Consider the following 21230-nt stretch of genomic DNA (forward strand, 5'->3'; position numbering starts at 1 on the left):
CATATTACTTGATCAATGCATTGAGCAAAGATACACAGTGGTTCTGCTCTGCCTGAGCCTCAGCTCTAGGAGCTGGGGAGTCACATTGGGAAATAAGGCCATCAGATAGCCCTGGAACCAATTCCTCTGGCTGCACCATGACTCCGTTTGCTCTGCTCCGGCCCTGACCATCTGTGGCCTAGGGGAGGCCTGCAGACCCGACCACCAGGAATCAATGACTCTGCGCCTCAGCAAACAGACCCACTGACGGCAGCCTTGGGCATAGGGTGGCTGGGATCCAGACAGAGCAGCCGCTCCCAAGAAGGGTCCCCAGACTGGGGAAGCATCCTCACTCTGTCTCAGGCAGGGTCAGAGTTCGGGGGGCTTTTCGTCACCACACAGACCCAGGGCTGCCCAGAGCTGGGCTCAGATCTATGGCTTTCCCTGAGAGCAACTCCACAGTTCACTGTCCACAGAATCTCCCTCCTGACTTGCCCTCTCTCAGGCCTCTCCCTGAGCAGACACAAAGTGCTCTGTCCCCAGGACCTTCTGCCCCTTCCAGTGTCTTACGGTTACGGAATCTGGGAGAAACCATGATCCCTGGCAGTCTGTTCCGCCGTCTGAATTATTTAGTGTCGCTCCAGCCCAGGTCACTGCTGGCCCGACAGGATCGTTCAAGTTGGGCTGTTCATCAGCAGGATCGCTTCTGCAGGCCTTGGGCTCTGGAGCACAACATCTGGGGCTTCCCTAGGTCTCCTAGTGTACAGGGCAGACGGCCTCCCCATTCTCTTGGGTCACCAGATGGGTAATGATCAGAGCTCTCTCTCTGTCTCTCTCTCTCTCTCTCTCTCTCTCTCACACACACACACCCCAAGCACAAACATTAATTCTCAGTCATTACCGTATGTTGAAGGGAAGGGTAAACAGCATTTTCCTCCGTGCACTGGGCCTGCCTGATCCCCCAGCAGAGCAGGCGAACGCCCTATTTTTCGTCCTGCTCTAAGTTACTGCCCTGTCGGTGCATAAGAAACAGGACCCATTCCAGGGTCCCCCCGCACCTGTCATGCCCACCACTTAATCCCCCAAAGACCTGGAAGACGCTTTCCTTTATGTTCCCCTGCACTCACTAGGTCAGGTCACATTCCTGAGATCATCTATACTCTTGTCCCAGTAACCCCCAGGGGTTTCACCAGTGCAGTTACGCAGGTAGTAAAAGAGTCGTTCTTGCCAGGCTTACGCTGCTGAATATAAATGTTGCCAAAGGGCTGAAAGGGCAGAGCCATGTGCCTGGATGAGCTCATTAAGCAATGGTCCTGTAGGGTCCCCTCTGAAGCATCGAGGTCACACCCCACCCCCAGAGCTTCCCCTACTGCTCTGCAGCCCAGCCCAGCCTCAGCCTGGGAGTCTTATCCAGGCACAAGCCAGAGAACCCATGGTTAATGGTCGAGGCTGATAGGACATGCCCCGGGGACCCTACCCCACCCCAGATCTGTGTCTACTCCCACTGTTCACCCGCCCCCAGGCTCCCGCGCCACCCGCTGCCCCGGGTGGATGTGAGCCCAGAGCACAGCGCTAAGTGAGCCCAGACCCGGAGCCCTGTGCTGGAGCCTACAGCAGAGGTGGTTTGTACTCCAGCTGGTTCCAAAATACTGAGAAAATTCTCTGCCTCCAGCTAGAATTTAGGACTCAGAGAGGAACAGGGCCCAGCTTGGGGGGGTTGGGGGTGGTGCTAAGTGAACCCCTGGGGGAAGAAGGCATATGTCTGCAAGGTGCAGTTTTCAAGGCAGTAGGTAGCAAATCCCACACGCTCTGTGGTTTCTGTGCTCCATGTGGCTGGGAAGCATCTGAGGCCTGGGAGAAAACAGCCCTGCTCAGCTCTGCTGTGGTCAGTCTCCACCTGGAGTTTTCGGCTTTTGGTTTTCCAGGAGTTCTGCAGCTCGCCCTTTCAGGAGAGCTTCCTGCACAGAGAAGGGTGAGGGTTTTGCAGCTGTGTCTGGGAAGAAGGGCCAAGGCCTGGCCTATGGAGGACAGGCCCAGAGCACAGCAGACATCAGACTCCAACCTCCATGGAGCAACAGGCGTTAGGGGAAGAGGCCTTTCCCCTACGAGAGCCCTGTCCAAAGCTGGAAATGGTGCTTTTGCAAGGGAGCACGTGTCCTGTCTCTGGAGGAATGCAAACGGGCAAAATATTCTGGAAAAACCCATCCACGGCAAGCTGGGACTGTGTCAACTTGAGGTCTCTCCCACTCAAGAAGCCCTGGGCTCTGAGTCTGGGGAGGGGCGAGCTGAGGGAGGGTCCCAGCCTTCCTGCGGCATCAAAGCCTCCTGCCCCTGCAGGGCATTCCTGAGCAGCTCTTACCGCCGGCTCTGAAAGGAGAACAATCATCCAGAGCTTAAACCAAGACATCTTGTGGCGGAACCACAGGCTTTGAACACATCCTTGCTCCTGCCCGCCGCCCTGCAAGCTCCCAGGGACTCCCTGGGCTAGAAGATGGGGGGAGGCGGGGAGGCTGGCCCGGTCCCTGCGCCAGCCCCAGCCGGGTCGCCCCAGCCGGGTCGTCTCAAGCCTCTATCAGAGGGAGCAACTGGCATCCGGGACAGATTGCTTCGACTCCCAGTCACTTCAAACCCTCCGGAACAGCCGTGACTTCCCGGGATTCTATGAAGGAACTACAGGAGACCATGCCACCTCGATGCCCATCACGATGTCATCTTAGAAGCCGTGACATTTCAGATGTCGTCATTCCTCAGGGAAGCCCCTTCCCATGTTTCAGTTCCCAAATAAACTCAAAGTTGAAGGAATCCTCTAGCTTTCTGGATTAATTAATTGTGGCTAAACTGCTCAGGGCCTCCATTTTCTCGTCTGACCCTGCATGGGGGGTGTGTGTGTGTGTGCACGTGTGTGTGGTCTTACATACATTCATGCCTAGACATTTGCATAGAGGCCATCAGCCAACGGGACAGCGAGCTCAGGTCCAGCGATCTGCCTCTTGCTTCGGTTTAACATAAAGCTGAGAAAGACACCTCTGCCTGCTGGGTCTCCTCTGACTTCCCAAGTCTCAGCACGAGATCTCTCAGAGCAGGATTCCTAACTGCAGGTGTTGATACAAAGGCCAAGCGATCTCTTATAAAGGAATCTACAGAGGGAGCTTCTAGCCGGAGGCGCAGGTGCACACACACCCACACACGGACTCCTGGTACACATCGTCTTGGAGGACGCACACCGTGTTTGATTCTGCTTTGTATTCCTAGCACTGAGCACGGGGCCTGGCACAAGGCGGTTGCTCAGTGAAGAGCCAGGGAGGAACGGATCATGGAGCTACTGCCAATGTTCTGGAAACATATGCCCTTCCAGTTATGCCTCAGATCTGTAACTGTGAATGTTTAGTTAATAACTAAAGTATCCGAAGAACTTTTTGTTGGAGAGAGAGCCGGGCGGGGAGCGGCCTGCGTTCTTCCTTCTGCTCCAAATGAGCTATGTGATGCTGGGCAGCCCCCAGCCCCCATGGACCTCAGTTTTCCATCTTTAAAATGATGGGGTCAGGTTGAATGACCTCTGACCTCCCTCCCACATCCAGTAGTATAAGGAAATGAAAAACAACACCGTTTTACAGAAAATAATAGTAATTCTAATGACATCAGCTTCGATGTAAAAATAACGTTCACAATCTTCTTATATTCCTTAACTTGAATTCCCTTTTTTTCTTCTGTTTGTTTGTTTGTTTTCCAAGAAGCAGTAGCAAAGGTAAAGAACTACCCTTGGCCACCTTTAGAAGCCTGATATGCACCTGTCCTGTTAGAGAGGCCTACCTGAGCCAGGAGGAGCATTGCCAGGAACTCATTCACAACTGCTCCTTGGACACCCTGAGTAAACCTGGAAACTCAGAGAAACCACCTTTTGAGGAAATCGTGAGCCCTGCTTGGTCCATCCTGGGCTCCATCCCAGAGGACCAAAAAATAGAGCAACAGAAACTGAGCAGTATATATATGGGTTTTGGAGTCCCTTTTCCAAAGTCCAGCCCCCCTCCCTATCTTGTATTCCAGGGGAGAGGAAGGTGGCATTTCTCAGGGTCAAATGTGACTTTACCAGTGACTGGTTCATGCTGAGAGACACCCAGCAGGTGCAGATCTCTGGGATGGAAAGATGCTCTCCTATGAGACTCTGCTACCCACTGCCCTATGGGCCTAAAAACTTGGTGGCCTCCCTAAGAGAAATGAACTTGGCTTTGGGCCCCATCCCACCAAGATCAAAGTCCTTCAGCAAGAGGGAGAGAAAAATCAGCCCACCCTGAGAAGGTGCTCCGGTTCTCTGTAAAAATCATTCCTTTTTTTTTTTTCTCTCTCTCTCTCTCTGTAAAATCATTCTTAGCTAGAAGGTTCCTTGAATTCAGCCCTAAAGAACTGGAAAGTGATTGGCATCAGCAAAGGGTATTCTAGGGGGCACCACTTAATGTCTTCCAGCCAAGCCAGCAAAATGCCCTAAATTCCTTGAAAGGCTTGGGGCGGGGGCAGGTCATGGGAGAACCAGGCCGATGAGACCACTGTTTACCAAGTATGTCACAACACGAGTGTCCAGCTGGTAGGGAGAAAGCCCTCCCCAGACCAATGACCACATGCTGGCAGTGACAAGAGGTGTGAGGTCATGAGCTATGGCTGCCCCGCCCCCTTGAAGTCACTTCAGGTCAGACAGAGCTAATCAAGAGAAACAGCTATGGACTAGGATCAGGCAGGACATAGGAGACAAACCTGAACGGCTGCCCAGGGGTCCCCCAGGAACAGCCCAGAGGCTGCAAGGCAAGTCAGTTTGCCAGGTGGGTTTCCAGAGTCGAAGATTCTTCCTTGCTTCTGCGGGTCCCTGTTGCAGGTCGACAGCATCCACTCCTGGGGGCTACATAGCTTAGGGATCCATCATTGAAAAACCATGGGCTTCCTGTGCAAAAATTGAAAATCTCGAGATGGCCACAGCATTACATGCCCATGAAGCCGGCTCTGGCTCTGAGTCTGTACAAGTCCTTCTCATGGCAATTCACCTTCACAGTCTGAGGACAAGTTAATCATCAACAGCGTTTCCATTGGCTGTAAGAAAACGAACTCCAGCAACTGAAATGCTCCCATTCTGCAGATGTGTATGGAGCACTGACCTGCAAGGCACCCCGCGGTGATCAAAGGCGGGGCCTTCGGGGCGCTTACATTTGAGCAGAGGAAGAAGCATGTTGCTCCCGACCTCCCCAAACCTGCCAGAGATGGCTTGCTGGCCGGCAGACTCCGTGGGAGCTCCTTCATGAAACGGCTGTCCCTGAAAGTCATAGGGTTCAATACGAGATTGTTCCTTGAAGGTTTCTCACATACACTGCTGGTCGTCTGCAGAGCAAACCGAGCAGGTCTCCCATGGAAGGTCCTCATGGAGTCCGTTGTTCAAGTTCATTCAGTGCTTGGGCCGGGCCCAGGTCTGGGTGGCTTGGGTACAAATAATTATAAGATGCATCCTTAGGCAAGAAATGAGAAATGTTGGAGAGGTTGTGGAGAAAGGGGAACCCTCTTACCCTGTTGGCGGGAATGCAAGTTGATGTAGTCACTTTGGAAAACAGCGTGGAGATTCCTTAAGAAATTAAAAATAGAGCTACCCTATGACCCAGCAATTGCACTTCTGGGCATTTACCCCAAAGATACAGATGTAGTGAAAAGAAGGGCCAAATGCACCCCAGTGTTCATAGCAGCAATGGCCACGGTCGCCAAACTGTGGAAAGAACCAAGATGCCCTTCAATGGATGAATGTAGTGAAAAGAAGGGCCATCTGTACCCCAATGTTCATAGCAGCAATGGCCACAACAGCCAAACTGTGGAAGGAGCTGAGATGCCCTTCAACGGACGAATGGATGAAGAAGGTGTGGTTCATATATACAATAGAAAATTATGCAACTATCAGAAAGGATGAATACCCAACATTTGCATTGACACAGATGGAACTGGAGATTATGCTGAATGAAATAAGTCAAGCAGAGAAAATAAATTAACATATGGTTTCACTTATTTGTGGAACATAGGAATAACACGGAGGACATTAGGAGAAGGAAGGAAAAAATGAAGGGGCCGGGAAAATCAGAGGGGAAGACGAGCCAGGAGAGACTATGGAGTCCAGGAAATAGACTGAGGGTTTAGAGGGGAGGGGGGTGGGGATGGTGAGCCCGGTGATGGGTTTTGAAGGCACGTACGGCAATGGGCACTGGGTGTTACACACAAACAATGAATCATGGAACACTGCATCAAAAACTAATGATGTACTGTATAGTGACTAACACAACATTAAAAAAAAAAAAAAGATGGGTCCTTAGACTCCAAAAGATCACATTTTAGGTGGGAGTCATGTAATTAATTAAGACTCCACTAAAGAGGGATGAGGATGGTAGGAAAGGCAGAAACAATGTGTCTTGAGCAGAAGAGGGAGATTGAGGAAGTCAGGAAAGACCAATGACATTTGAGCTCGGCTTGGAAGACTGTGTGGGAACAAAACTCAAGCTGTCCCTTCATGGGGGCCTCTCTGAGGAGCACCCCCAGCTCACTCAAGACCCCCTCAGCCCCTGGGGACAACATCAGTGGGGCTTGCTTCCTGAGAGCTCCACCATCTGGTACTTGAAATCCCCCACATGTTTTGGCCCAGAGTCCTCCAGCTGTGGCATGAACATGTTCCACGACAGGGAACTCATGACCTTTGACTCATGACCTTTTAGACTGTTCTGACTGCTGTGGTATTCTTTTTCTCTTTTGAGCCCAAATCTGCCTTTTGATTTTCTATTGGTTCTGCCCCCGAGAATCCCACAGACTTGACCCATAGCTGTCACTCCCAGAAGCACACTGGACACCTTCAGCATCCCAGCCAGTGTGCTGGCACCGTCTTGGCTGCCAGGATCTCACAGGCTGGCACGTGGTTTCTGCAAAATTGTGGATAAGTGTCGAGATAAAGATAAGGCGAAGTGCTAGAGGACACACAGAGGGGCCCTCTTACCCGGTCTTGAAAGGTCAAGAGGAAGCTGCCCATAGGAAGCGATGTTTACTCCAAGGCCTGCAGTACAACACCCAGCTAGGCCCCAAAAGCCCAGAGAAGCAGCCACTACTCACAAGAAATGGAAAAACTAATTGCATGTTTATTATCCAGAAGCGAATACTAGAGCCTTCTAATTGTGGCAGCCCTGCCCCCTGTTCATTGAAATACCCAGATGTGGAAAGGAGCAGCACCTCAGAGAGGTCCCAGGAGTGGGGAGGGTAGCAGGGTGCTCTCCTCTCCCCCCAGCACCTGCTCACGTAGGACCAGCACACAGTAGGTGTCCAATCCGTGTGTGTGTGGAATGGACTGGGCAGCCTTTGGGTCATTTCCCAAGCATGGTCCTGATGCTTTCCAACCAGCTTTGCTGTGAAAGTTTGGGGAAGCCAGGGTATGGTGAGGGATGATGGAGAGAAAGGGTAGGCACGGGACCTTCACTTTAGGAAGCAGACGAAAGAGAGTATGCCTTCACATGGTCGCCCTCCCATCGGATCTGGGCCCTGAGCAGCACAGACTTCGGAGGATGAGCTCGGTCAAGGTGGGCTTTAGCTCCTAAGGGCACAATGACTATGCATAGGAAGCAGGAGGTTTCCCCAAAAGAGGAAACCCTGGTCATTCCTTGAGGAAGAGCTTTTTAAATCCTACTCAGAGCCTGTCTGTCTTTGGGAGGGATCCCAAAAGTTTTTCCTCAGGCCCTGAACCCCATTCCTGGTGGTCCTGACCAGTTGAGCCTCTAGCTCTCTGATTCCTGGACCACAGGATCTGATAGACTAGGCCACTCCCTCCAGGAGGCAAAATCAGATCTACTTGAACTCAAATGACATTTCAGCTCTCGGTCTGGTCACCAAGGAGGGGCCTGACAAATCTTCCTGTGGTTTGAAGAAGATGTGTCCCAGGACCCTGGGGGTTATTTCCCAGAAGCCTGTTTCCAGCCCCAACTCTGAAATCAACTTTCTGCTTCCAAACAAGGTAAGCCAAGGGACCATGCCTGACCTCGCCTCCTACCACTGACCACCATAGCACAGTCTCCACCAGCCTAGAAGCCACCAGGCCACAGATCCCAAGCGTGGCCCAGACTCTTCAGAACTTGGAACCTGGCACAGCTGAGTCGATTCAGACCTCTATTTCCAAGTCGCTTGGAGAAAACCTGCCAAAGCCAGCTGGCCAAGTCTCCACTCAGCAGCCAGCCCTCCCCAGGATACTGCCCCATGTCCCATCAAGGTCAGGCATGACCAGAAACTCAAGTTTGGGGTCGGCTCTCTGAAAAATCTGAAATGTGGGGAGTTTACCTCTGAGTGAGAATTTCCGTACCACTCCCCTGCCCTGGGCTTCTGCCGAGACAATACAAGTTTTGTTCTTATTTAACAAGAAAGTAAAACCAAACCAAAACAAAAACAAAAACTGGAGCCAACCCCAAACAAGGCCTCTCCTCTAGTCAAATCCTGCAGTCCAGGTAAGCTCAGCTCCCACCTCATGCCCAGAAAACCAGTTTGCCCAGACCTAAAGCGATTACCAGCTCCCTTGGTGCATTGGGTACATTCCTGCAGAAACAGAGCTCTGGGCTCTTGCTCTCGGAGGCACTGCAGAGGCACTGTGGTCAGATGATCAAGTCTCCTCATTTCTTTGTTGTTCCTTTCCATGCTGGAGTCTGTTGGTTTTGCTGAGCTCATAAAGGCAGGAACTTGCCTTCTCAGGTTACAAATGCAGCAGCTAATTCCTGGGTCATGCACACACATACACACACACGCACACACACACACAGAGTATAATGGCTGGATCTTTCCAGCATACGTTTCTTGATCACATAGGCATTATCAGCGTTTTGCCCGGAATTTGCTTCACCTGTAAAAGTTACCAACTCCCCTTCCATCTGTGGCCATCCATGTCAGGAAGGTGGGGCTGGGCAGGCTCTCCCTGGCTCTGGGCCCTAGCCACCCGGCTCTTCAGTCTGTGTCTCCTTGGTCAACAGACTGATACAGGGTCCATCCAGCCTCTTCTGAGGACTCGTGAACACCGTGCTCCTAGAAAGAAAGCCACCTCTTCCCCGACCTCCCTCAGCACTCAGGGGCTCAGTTCCCGCTACCACGTCCTCTGGACCCCCAGTGGTGGGTGCTTCCTTCCTGAGTGCGCACTCACCCTGTGCAATCGGGGCAATCTCGTTTATTCAAGCTATTCTTCAATCACTTAGCCAAGCACCTACTCTGTACCAGACCCTACTCGAGACGCTGAGGTTGCAAGAATGATGTGACACCTCAAGGAGGCTACAGTTGAAAAAAAGAAACTCTTGACAAACAAGAGTTACTATTATATACTCCCTTATGCAGGACATTTATTCCACCTCTGAACTGGTGGTTCAAGTGCTAAGATGAACCCACTAGAGGGAATGTAACCAAGATTTACTGAGGACTTAGCATAAGCTGGGCTCTCTGCCGAGTACTTGGGTTGATCTTATTTAATCTTCAAAATTATTTCCATCCTACAAATAGAAAACCTGAGGTGGTCGAGAATAAAAGCAATGGGCCCAAAAATGCACAGATGGGGAGCACCTGGGTGGCTCAGTCAGTTAAGGGTCTGCTTTCATCTCAGGTCATGATCCCAGGGTCCTGGGATCGAGTCCCGAGTCTGGCTCCCCGTTCTGCAGGGAGTCTGCTTCTCCCTCTGCCCCTCCTCCCACTTGTTCTCTCAATCTCTCATGAGTCAATCTTAGGAGGATGCTGAGCCTTCTGAATTTTCTTGGCTAACTGGTGAGGCTGCTTTGTAGTTGGTCGCCGTGCCCCGGAAGCAGGCTGGACCACCTCAGCCTCCTGGAAAACTCGTGGCTTTCTAAGTCTGATTAGCACCCCTTTTCCCTTTGAGTTGTTTATGCCTTCCTTGCAGTTCATCTTTTGTTCTTTCCAACTTGGCAGGGAACCAACTCTACAGTCTGTGATTTCTACCATTACCCATGAAGTAAAAACTTTGAACAATTCTCCCTTGGCAGAGCTAAACACACCTTCCGAGAAACCAGGCTGGCTAATTTATGTTGCTGTTATCTTGTGCATGGAGTCTGGATCTCCATGTGGCCTACGATTCTAGACTTCCCTAGAAGAAATCTGTAGCCACAATAGCGTTCCGTCTAGAGAAGGGGATGGCTAGATGGATCCTCCCATTTAGGGTCAGCCTGGGTATGTGACCAGATATCACACTTTCCCTTATTTGGCGACTGCTGAAGAATGTGTATTTTACAAGTGACTTTTTGTTAGCACTCATATAAATAATACCTTTTATTCTGTCAGAGTCCCATTTATAATCTTTCTGCCATTAAAAAGCAAATGCATTCCTGCATTCCTTTTAGGTGCCTCCAGAAGGTTTCAACTGTTTACCCAAAGGTCAAACAAGTTCTGGAATGAAATGAAATCAATCATTAACCAAGTGATGAGAAACTTGCTTCTGGTAACATTTGTTTCTTCCCTTTTCAGGATTCAAGAGAGAAGAAAAACAGCTCTCAATGACAGCCAAGGGACAGAGGTCCTAGAGTCGTAAAAGCCCAAGGTCTGGCTCCATAGCCCTTCGAATTGTACTTTCAGGTCACAATTTCTAAAATGGAAAACATGGGTCATTCATGCCAGGCTCCCAAACCAGGATCCAAAGCCACCCCTCCTCCTCCAGCCCCCAGTGCTCGGCCTACAGTCCCTGCGGTTGCACACATCCAGCCGTGCAGGCAGTCCTGGGGAGGACAGCCTACAGCCTTGGAAACGCACTCCTGCCTGCTCGTCCCAGGATCCCTGCGAGTACTTCCCCAGGCAGCTTGTTGGGCCAAGCTTCTGTGGGGGCCTGAGAAGGCCTCCTCTCAGTTGGTATTGTCAGGGCCCAAAGCCCTGCCTTATGGGAGCACTTTCTGAACCTCCCCACACTCAGCCCCTCTGATAAAAATAGCTCATTACTCGTCACCGCTGCGTCACACATAACTCGTGTCAAAATGGCAGTTTCCCTGCTTCCTTCTTCCCAGGCACCTAAGGACCACTGGAACCTCTATGCAGACCCAGCCGTTCTGTAATCACCCTCCCCCTTGTTCCCCACAGCAGCTGTTCGAAATCTCTGTCATTTCCTCGGGTCTCTTAGAAGCTGGTGTTCCCTACGGAGCATGACCTGATAGCACACGCTGAGGTGGTTCAGTCAGTTAAGCATCCAGCTCTTGATTTCAGCGCAGGTCATGATCTCAGGGGCGTGGTCGAGCCCCACATTGGGCTCTGTGCTCAGTGGGGAGTCTGCTTGAGATTCTCTGACCCTGCCCCCAAAATAGATAAATAAATCTTTTTTTTTTTTAAAGGAAGTTGGTTGTCCCTAAATTTCTGTCTTGTTTTTAATTTATTCTTTCATTCATTCATTCATTCATTCATCCTGCAGTTCTTTCCAAGCACCATAATGGGCATTAGGGACACAGCAATGGCACAGCAGACATGGCTTCTAGGCTCCTCATGGAGCTTATGATCCGGTTTCCAGTCTCCTCTCCCTCCACATACTCTTCCCGGGGCATCTTCTCCCTTCTTCAAGACTTCCACCGCTGCCTGGGCCCTGACAGCTCTCTCTTTGCTCAGCCGGCCCATAAGTCCGTCCAACCATGTGCCAGATGGTCCCACATGGGCATTCTGACTTGTGGCTGGCAATGAGGAAACAAGTCTCCATGCAGAGAAGGACAGTTGACCGTCAGGACCACAAATCTTATCCCAGAATGCTTTTTATCCTGGGGATGCCTATTCCAATTCCAGATGAAACCACCATGCTAGGACTCTCAGAAGTGCTGCTTCTCTTTCCCAACTGTCCAGACATGGATGACATTATTCGCAGCAGAGCTAAATCCTGGCTAGAACATTTAGTGAGACTTTTTTAAGGTTCCAAAAGAACAGAAGGGAATTTGAGGAGCTTGGGTGGCTGAGTTGGTTGAGCACCTGACTCTTGGTTTCAGCTGAGGTCAGAATTTCAGTGTCATGAGATCGAGCCCCATGTCAGGCTCCATGCTCAGCACAGAGTCTGCTTGAGATTCTCTCTCTCCCTGGCCTTCTGCCCCTCCCCCCACTCATGCACCCGCTCTCTTCCAAATAAATAAATATCTTAAAAAAAAAAAAAAAACAGATGAGAATTTTAACTCACCAGGTATAACTTAACAATCAGCTGTTGGATATGGCTTCTCCTGAAGACCACCGTCCTGGATGGCCCTCATGGAGTCCCCGCCTAACCTGGCCACCCACCTAGAGCAGAAGTCTCCTCCCCAATCCACAGCACATCACCACCCAGCAAAATCTTAAAATCACCTAAAGCAGTTCTTCAGAAGACAAAGGAGCTCCCTTTCCCTGTTGCCTAAATGCAACTTTCTAAGACCTATCTCCCAGTACTTGCTTTTTCCAAGGAAGGTTGATCTGAAGAATGTCTCCTCCCTTCAGGGGAGACTTTCCTCATCCATATAGATCGCAGCCTTTCCCTAAGACCTGAACAGCACACACTAGTCTAACTGTAGAGGAAGTACATGGATTGTGGTCTGAGAAGGAAGGTGAGGACCAGAAAGATGGTGTTCATCCAAAGGTATCCCATAGTGGGTGCATATAAAACCATACTCAACACGGACTTCCGGAGCCCGTGACTCCAGATCAACCCATCCTTGCTTATTCTGGCCTAAATAATGGCATCAGCATCCTCAATGTCACTCAAGCCAGAATCCTAGGGGTCAGCATGGTGCCCCCGACTCATATTCCCATATCTCCTACCTCCTGGATGCCTTTCCGATCTGCCCTCTCTTCCCCATGTTGGTGCCTTGGTTCAGGTCTGGACCAGGACTAGGAAGAAGTCTTCCTCACTGACCTTCCTGCCCCGGCTTCAGTCCCTCCCCCACACTGCAGTCAGGGGGATTGTTTTTCTAAAATCAGTAACCCACCATATACGTAGTTGTCATCCCAGAGCCAGACAGCCTGGGTTCAAATCCGTATGAGTTCTGTGACCATGAGCTAGTTGTCTAACATTTTATGGCTCAGTAATCCCACCAGGAAGTAATGATAACAGCACCGCTCTATATGGTCATAGAGACTATGGTATACTGCTTCTAAAATGGCTCACCCCAAAAGAGAAAAAAACAAAATGGCTCCCAATAGTCCCGCCTTCTGGGGTGCATGCCCTTGGGTAATGCCTTCCCATTGACTGAGCACTGGACCCAGTTCCTTGCTTCTAATAAAGAGAATACAGCCAAAGTAATGGGATGTTACTTCTAAGGTTAGATTATAGAGGATTTGCACGGCTGTCTTGCCCACACTCTTCCTTCCTCTGGCTCTCCTCTCTCACCGGCTCTGATAGAGCAAGCTTCCGTGTTGTGACTGCCCTATGGAGAGGCCACATGGCAGGGAGATGAACGTGGCTTCAGCCAGTGAGAAGGGAATCCTGCCAAGCAGCCAAGTGAGGGAGCTGGAGAACAGATCCTTCCCCAGGGGAGCCTGGAGATAAATCGAGTCCCAGCCAACATGTTGCTTACAATTTTAGGAGAGACCCTGAGCCAGACCCTTAGCCACAGCAAGCTGTAGATTTCCTGACTCACAGAAACTGAGAGGTAATAAATGTTCTGAGCCACCAAGTTTTGAGATAATCTGTTATGCAACAACAGATAACTAATACAGAAATTAAATTAAATGATACGGATGAAGAGCTTAGAATAGGACCTGACGCAAAGCCAATATACTAGCTCTCATTATCATCGTTATTATTACTTGTTCAGACATCCTGCTAGATGGAAAGCTCTAGGAGGGGATGGAAGATGCCCGTCTATTTGTCTACTGGGTCCCAAGCTCTTGGTATAATGCTAAGCACAGACTGAGTCTTTTAGCCAACAGGAAATACTGATGAGTAAAAGAATGAGCAGGAAGGAATGAACTGGGTCCTCCCGACTCTCAGCACTCGGGCCAGAAAAGGGGCTGCTGAGAGCAGCACAAGGGCCCAGGTTCTCCCTCCAGCCAGAAGATGGACCAAGTGAAGTGGTAAGGGACTGTCCCCCAACAGGCTAGAGTACAAACTCCCTTTGTGGTATTTCAGCCTCCTGGAGCCCAGGCTGTATGTTTCCTAGGAGCACAGTCAGCACAAAGCTCCCCCTTGTATCCACTCCGCATCCCTGGAAGGCACAGAGAAAACAATGAAACCATCATCACCCAACTTCTCTCCTGGCCTATGTGTGGACAGGGAGGGCAGGGGAGCGGCTGTGTTTGTCTTGGCTGCGTAGCATCATTTTTCTTCACTGAAGAAATATATGCCAGAGGGTCTAAAAGTAGAAGGTAGTTCTCACCCAATGGAACTTTTTTCTGTAGAGGCCAGGCCCCACAGTAATACAAAGAAGCTGTATCTCCTACCTTCACATCACTGGGCCCTGCTTTTAGACTCCGTTAAAATGTCCCCTCCTTCATGAAGCCCTCCCCAACTTCCCAGGCTTCTGTTGTGCCCTGGGCCTCATGCCTCCATCTGAGCATGCTGTATTCAAAGCACTAGTGAATGCATTCCCGGAATTGCCGGGCCCACCAGGCCAAGGATCTTGCCCTATTTGCTTTTGTATCTCTCATCTCAGCAGCGCTGGACAAAGTAGGTGCCAATGTTGAATGAATTACAGAGAGCTATAAGGGGGTTCTGTGTAGTTCATCTTAGAAGGGAGGCTTTTAGCAAGTGCTGTACCGCCTGGGGTAAGGAAGTCAGGACTGTGGGAGAGACCCCCTTCAGTCTGAGGAATTTCAGCTACTTTCCTACTAGACGGCTTCCCTCCCTGTGCATGAGCAAGGACTCTCCCTTATTCTGATCCACTGGTTCTCAAAGTGTGGTCCCCAGTCCAGCAGGATCACTTAGGACCTTGCTAGAAATTCAGGTTTTTGGACCCCACCTCAGACCTACTGGATCAGAAACTCTGCAGGCTAGGCCCAGCCATCTGAGTTTTATCCAGCCCTCCATGTCATTCTGATGCATGTTTAAGTTTGAAAACCACTATTCCTAAGTACACTGAAAAAGAAGAACACACATGTGAAAAAGAACTTAGAAATACAACCCAGATCGATTTAAAATTAAACGAGAACCCGAGCCAATACCCCTTGCTACCAAATGCCCAGGATCAGTGAAACACCCCACTATTCTCTACAAAACAGCTCAACAGGCAATTAGATGAACTCAGCACATTTATTTTAAATGTGCAAAATGAATTTTCATATCCTAAGAGTAACACCAGATGTTTTACCTCTTTTTCCTAATTGATTTTCCAGCCTACAGCAATTCGTCTTTATATTTTCCAGTTGGATCCGAACGCAGCAAGAAGAGTGTGTTCTGGAAGGATTTAGTAAATGCCATGCATTTTAAAACAAGCATAACTCAAGCCGCCATGCGTCATCTCGGTGGTTGTCTCCCCAAAATACAAGGAAAATAAAAAAAAAACACAGAAGCTATAGGTACCAGGCAGATTGGAGCAGGCAGGAAACCCAGAAAAGGCCCTTTCAAAGGGCCGGGTCTCCAGGCTGTTGGCTGGTTACAAAGCTGAGTCCTGGGCAGCGAGCCCAGGCCTGAGCTCCTCGCCACAGAGTCCTGCACTCCCTGGTACAGAAGGATTTGCTCCTTGCAAAACCTGCGAGTCAACATTTTGTTTTTCAATGCGAAGTTTTGTCTTTAAAATGGAGAAGAGAAAGTCTGAAGGCCGATTCCCCTCTGTGGGCTGAGGGCCTGGCTGCTCAGGAGGCCCCGATCTGGGCAGGTTGAAGTGGGTGAAAGGTCACCAGCAACCAGGTTTGCCTCACACAACAAAAGCCCTTGGGAGTCTGGGAAAAGACCAGGAATTAAAGCCACAAGCTTTATAGCAAATGACTTCAAAAGGAAACTTCTCTGTCTCTGTGGGGTGTAGGGGAGATAGGGAGAAGCAGCAGCTGAGTGCTAGGAAGCCAGAAAGTGATGATTGAAAAAACAAAAAACAAAAAACAACCCACACATCTTAGGTCATCCAGAGAGGGGGGCACTATTAGCTGCTTTCCCTAGCAGCTGCTGAAAGCTGGCAGGTCTGAGCCCTGCCGCCTGGAGCAGGATTTCAATGTGGTCTCCAAGTAAAACTCTGACTGGCCCCCTGCCCCCACTGGTTCTGAGACCCCCTGCCCTGGCTAAGTGTCTGAAATTGGAGCTCATCCTGCTTAAATCTCAAAATGTGGCTGCCCCAACTTTAAGGAACAGCCACCCCAAACATCCAGACTTCTGTCCATGATGTGCCCAGTTTCTGAACTTGGAATACAGCATTCTAGCATCCCTGTAGACACACAGATGAAAATTGGATGATCGAAGGATCAAGTCGTGATTTCGACTCTCCCCGGCTTCTACCCCAGAGCTCTGGCCCAAAAGTAACAACCCACAATCTTATGGAGTGCTGTGGAACCCTCTGAGGTTGTAAAGGGAAGCCAGTAACCAGCCTCCTAGACAGAGAGCTTAGCCCCACACCTGTGATTAACAAAAAAAAAAAAGGTTACCTAAATTTAAAATGCACAAATGACAGCTTTCTAAGTTTCAAGGAAGCAAAGGCCCCACAGACTTAGACGCAGTGTCTTAAAGACATACATACAGTACAATTAGGTCTAAAGTTTGGGCACTGAGTGCCTGGGTACACCAGTCATCTTCTGGCATGTGGATAGGAGTAACTTGTCTCCCATGCCCACCCAAACCCCACACATCGCCCCAAAGGATTTCAGCTTCATTTACCACAAATGCTATCAGGAAAATGGGAGTAGTGGCAAGAAAGGATCTTGTCTAGCAGGAGTCTCCCTTTGCCCCAAATTCAAGAGGATAAACTTTTACACGCTATTAAATCACAGGAGCCATTTTATAAACGTCATCATCATAGTCTTTTAATATTTTACATAAAAAACTGTATACACAGCTTATAGAACTTTTATGTAAACATCATAAGCTCACCACTTTGTCATTTGTCAGTTTATTTAAAAAATAAAAAAACAAGACAACAATTTAGTAGAAGTACCACTGGGTAGGGAAGGGAGGGTGAGAAAGGAGAGACTAGGGGCAGGTTCATTCTCTGTACAAAGATGCAGAGAAAATTTCACATAGCTTTTCGAGACTGCCTTGTGAAGAGGAAAAAAAAGGGGGGGGGGTTAAATAGGTCCCAATACTTGTTACTGCCCTTTATCAAAATAGTGTGCATCCGTGCACAAATAAAATCCCAAAACAGTGTTGCCACTTTTTCAAGAAAACAAAACAAAAATTAGTGGTTTCTTTTTCCTCTTTTTTAAAAAGTCAACATCTTTAAAAAAAAAAAATCAGAAGTAGATGAGGTTACAGCGTACAAGGGTGGTCAGAATGCTACTGTCTTATGCAAATGACAAGTGCATTAAGTGTCAAACAATAAAACAATTGTGCAAAGAATTATTTCAAAAAAAAAAGTTTTAGTTTTTAAATAAATCAGATAACATCAGTTTCTCGGACTGAACAATTTCCACTTGTATGACAGGCACAAAGTTCGCTTATGGCAAAAAAACGACCCAAAGCACTCTCCCTCCTCTTGCCCAGGGCTGGCGAGAGGCTCGCAGGGGGCTGGCCCGCGGGAGACGAGAGTCTGGAAGCTGTGTCCACTCAGCCCCGCGGCAGTTGCAAATGTCTTCCCCAGGGGTTGGAAAGATGGCCAAGTCCTGTTCATGCTTGGATGGGCGCCCGACCCAGGGTGGGCCGGAGCTCTTCTGGAGCCCTGTCACTCCACCCACCACCACCATTAAATAACACCATCCTACCTTCGAAAATAAAATTATATCTATATTTATATAACACCCCATCCTCCCCAGCCCTCCCCTCCCGCAGTTCCCGCGGTCTATGTTACAGACAAGGGATAGCAGGCGCTCGCTGGGTTCCGGGCGAACATCCGATGGGGCGCGGCTGCACCCCGGCGCCAAGCTGTTCTCCGGGGACCAGAGGCGGGGGTGGGTGAAAGTGGGGCGGGGGACTCGAACAAACAAACACACAGCCACACGCTCTGAAGAGGCTTGGCTCTTCAGAAATGGGTGTTCAGGGGACCCTTGGCACTCGGCAGGCGCCCGGGCCTGTGCAACACAGCCGGACGCACACAGACACTGGAAAGGGGGCGCCCGGTGCCTCCCACGCCGATTCCCCGCGCCAGGGCCGGAGCCGGGTCACAGCTGCCGGGCCGAAAGGCAGACGTCAGGCAGTCCGGTGGGGTCCTTGGGGGGCGCGGGTCTCCCCTTCTTCGGGCTCGAGGTGGGGGGGCAGGGGGTCGGGCCCGAGATGGGGCGCCGCGCCGGCAGGCGGGGACAGGCAGGGCGGCGGCGGCCCTCATAGCACCTTGCAGCAGTTGATGCAGCCGTTCTGGGAGCCGTAGCGCTTCTGCAGCGCGGCGCGCGTGGCCGTCTCGAAGACCTCGCGCACGCCCTCCTTGGTCTTGGCCGAGCACTCGAGGTAGTCGTAGGCTTGGATGCGCACGGCCATGGCGCGGCCGTCATCCGTGCGCACGGGTTCCTGCTTCATGCGGGCCAGCTCCGTGCGGACGTGCTCGTCGCTGCGCAGGTCTTTCTTGTTGGCCACCAGGATGATGGGCACGTTGGGGCAGAAGTGCTTCACCTCGGGCACCCACTTCTCGGGGATGTTCTCCAGCGAATCGGGGCTGTCCACGGAGAAGCACATGAGGATCACGTCGGTGTCCGGGTAGGAGAGCGGCCGCAAGCGGTCGTAGTCCTCCTGGCCCGCCGTGTCCCACAGCGCCAGCTCCACCTGCTTGCCGTCCACCTCGATGTCGGCCACATAGTTCTCGAAGACGGTGGGCACGTACACCTCGGGGAACTCGTCCTTACTGAACACGATCAGCAGGCACGTCTTGCCGCACGCGCCGTCGCCCACCACCACCAGCTTCTTGCGGATGGCCGCCATGAGCGGGCCGGGCCCGGGCAGCAGGAGGGGCCCCGCGAACGCCTCGCTGCCGTCCCGCTCGCCGCTCACTGCTCACCTCGGGCTGCGCGCTGCGGGCGAGGGTCGCTAGCTGCACCCGGGCCCCGCGGCGGCGCGTTCTCTCGGGGCGCTCCGGATGCCGCGGCGGGGGCGCGGGGGCATAGGGCGCGCCGTGCGTCTCCGCGCTGCTCCCGGGCGGTGGCCGCTCTTCTCGCCCCGGGCCCGGGGTCCGCGCCTTTGTGCGCAAGCGGCGGCTGGAACCGCGGAGCCGGCCTGGTCCCCTCCCCGGCTTCTATGGGTCTCGCCAGAGTACAGGAGAGCGCTCGACTACAGCCAGACTGCGGTGGCAGATGCGGGCTGCGGCCCTAGCGCCCGCTATTTAAAGAGTACGGCCACTTTCTTAATATAGCCGCCCAATGGGAAGCGAGCCGACTGAGCTCATCGCTGCGGAGCTTCGCTCTGATTGGGCACCCGCTGCAGCCCAGGGGCGGGGCCGGCCGAGCTTGATTGACGGCCCAGGCCGCGGGGCTGGGAGAGGCGGCGACTGGGGAGTCTGCGCCTCGGCTGGCGCTGCGGGGCTCTGGCCGCACCAGCGTTCCCTCGCTTTGCCGCGTCTTCTGCTCGCCCGGCCAAGGCCCCGAGCTGGCGGCCTGGAGCCTGCGGGGCCTGGGCGAGCGGTTCCGGGAGAAGGCAGCACTTTGTGGGGGCGTTGGCGACTCCCTCCCACTCCAATTGTCCCGCTTCGCTGCAAACTCCCGGCGGTGGCCGGACCTGCGGGGGAGGGAGCGGCTCCTTTAAGCGGTTTTGTTTTTAAATAAACACATGCACACACGCAGACACACACGTTTGTTTCCGGGGAAGGTTCTGTTCTTTTCTTTCAGAAACGGCCCTTCCCTGGTCTGGTCCGCCCCTCCCATCTCCCCCACCCGGGGCTCTTCCTGGGACAGCTCTAGATTTGGACCCCTAAGGCCAAGAGCTGCGTGTGAGCTGGGTGGGCCTGGGTCTAGCCTCCAGCTCTTCCAAGTCCTCTCGCCTCCCCTCTTCCTCCCCACCCTCCACCCACACCCCCTACATCTCTAGGGGAAGATTAGGGGCAGGAGGGATGGTGAAAAAGGAAGGTTGGGCTGTTTGCTGGACTTCAAGTCCACTGGGAGGAAGTCACAAGGCAGAAAACCGCATCTTCAGCCCGGGATTGAATGATGAATTCAGATCCTGGTAGTCAGGCTGTGAACTGCCTGAAGTAAATTATACAATAAAACCCAACAACCTCTCACCCCATTGGGCAAGAAGAGGATGAGGCCTAAGGTAGGGGACAGAGAGGGGGGCAGGGGGAGCTTGCAGGCGAGGACACAACAAATTCGTGTCTGGTGGGGTGCTAGCTCTTCTCCTACACACCAGGACTTGACTGATCTCTGCCAGAGTCTGATCTAGAAGGATCTCAGGCAAAGGATTTCATAGAACAGAAGAGGGAGGAGGGGGACAGAGGGAGGGCTTGGCTGGAAGAAGGAAGAGCTTGAGAAAAACAGAGAGATGGGAAAGAATAAGACAAACTCTAAAATCAGGGACTCACTTAGTGTGACTGCACTTGATAGGGAGAGAGAGAGCGAGAGTTGAAACTCAGGTTGAGGCCAGTCATGGAGGGCTGAAGTACCAACGACACAGACTGGGCTATATCCATTACAAAGGCAGAAGGATGCTTACTGGTTTTTCAGCAAAGGAGAGACTCCCACATCATCATGAGGTTATGGCCTCATATTTCTGCCTCCCTCTCTAAGACTGGAAGCTGGTGGAGTGCCAGGATTCTGTCTTACCTCAGCATCTTGGAGCCCTAGCACCATGCCTGAGCCTATGAAAGAATCAGTAAAATGACTGTGGAGAATTCACCTAAATGCTCAGGAACTCGGAACTTTCTGGGGTCTCCTACCTCAGACTCCAGGCTCTGCACTAACAGCCATCCAACCAAGCCCATACAGCCGGCTGTAACTAAGCTGTGGTGTTTTCACGTGGAATTCCTGTGTTGAGGTCTGGTTCTCTACATGAACATCACAGACATAACAAGTCAAATAAGACAGTAGTGCCATAATCCCTAGAGCCTGTCCTAAAGGGAAAATATTGAAACGCCCCAACACCCTTCCCTCATACTGGATAAGCTCCACTGGTTTTGTTTTTCTGAACTAAGGAACTAAATTGTCAACAAGTAAATAATTTTTCCACAGTGGGACCCCACAGGAGAAAAGAAGGGTTTTTTTGATCATTGGTTTAGGTTCCCATTCAGAAACTTTTCTTT

General features: G+C 51.4%; 1 protein-coding gene across 1 annotated transcript; it reads right to left on the minus strand.

The window, feature by feature from the left end:
- Window positions 1-16862: 16862 nt before the first annotated feature.
- On the minus strand, window positions 16863-19300 carry RHOB (ras homolog family member B). The gene has a single exon (XM_044262013.1). It carries the CDS (start codon window positions 18923-18925, stop codon window positions 18335-18337), a length of 591 nt encoding a protein of 196 aa, XP_044117948.1. The 5' UTR covers window positions 18926-19300; the 3' UTR covers window positions 16863-18334.
- Between the last annotated feature and the right edge of the window lie 1930 nt (window positions 19301-21230).

This window comes from Neovison vison, chromosome 8, assembly GCF_020171115.1.
Source record: "Neovison vison isolate M4711 chromosome 8, ASM_NN_V1, whole genome shotgun sequence".
Taxonomy (NCBI): Eukaryota; Metazoa; Chordata; class Mammalia; order Carnivora; family Mustelidae; genus Neogale; species Neogale vison.

What these genes read in the sequence shown, in the direction of transcription:
- RHOB (XM_044262013.1), bottom strand. Translation starts at nt 18,925, where the DNA reads ATGGCGGCCATCCGCAAGAAGCTGGTGGTGGTGGGCGACGGCGCGTGC.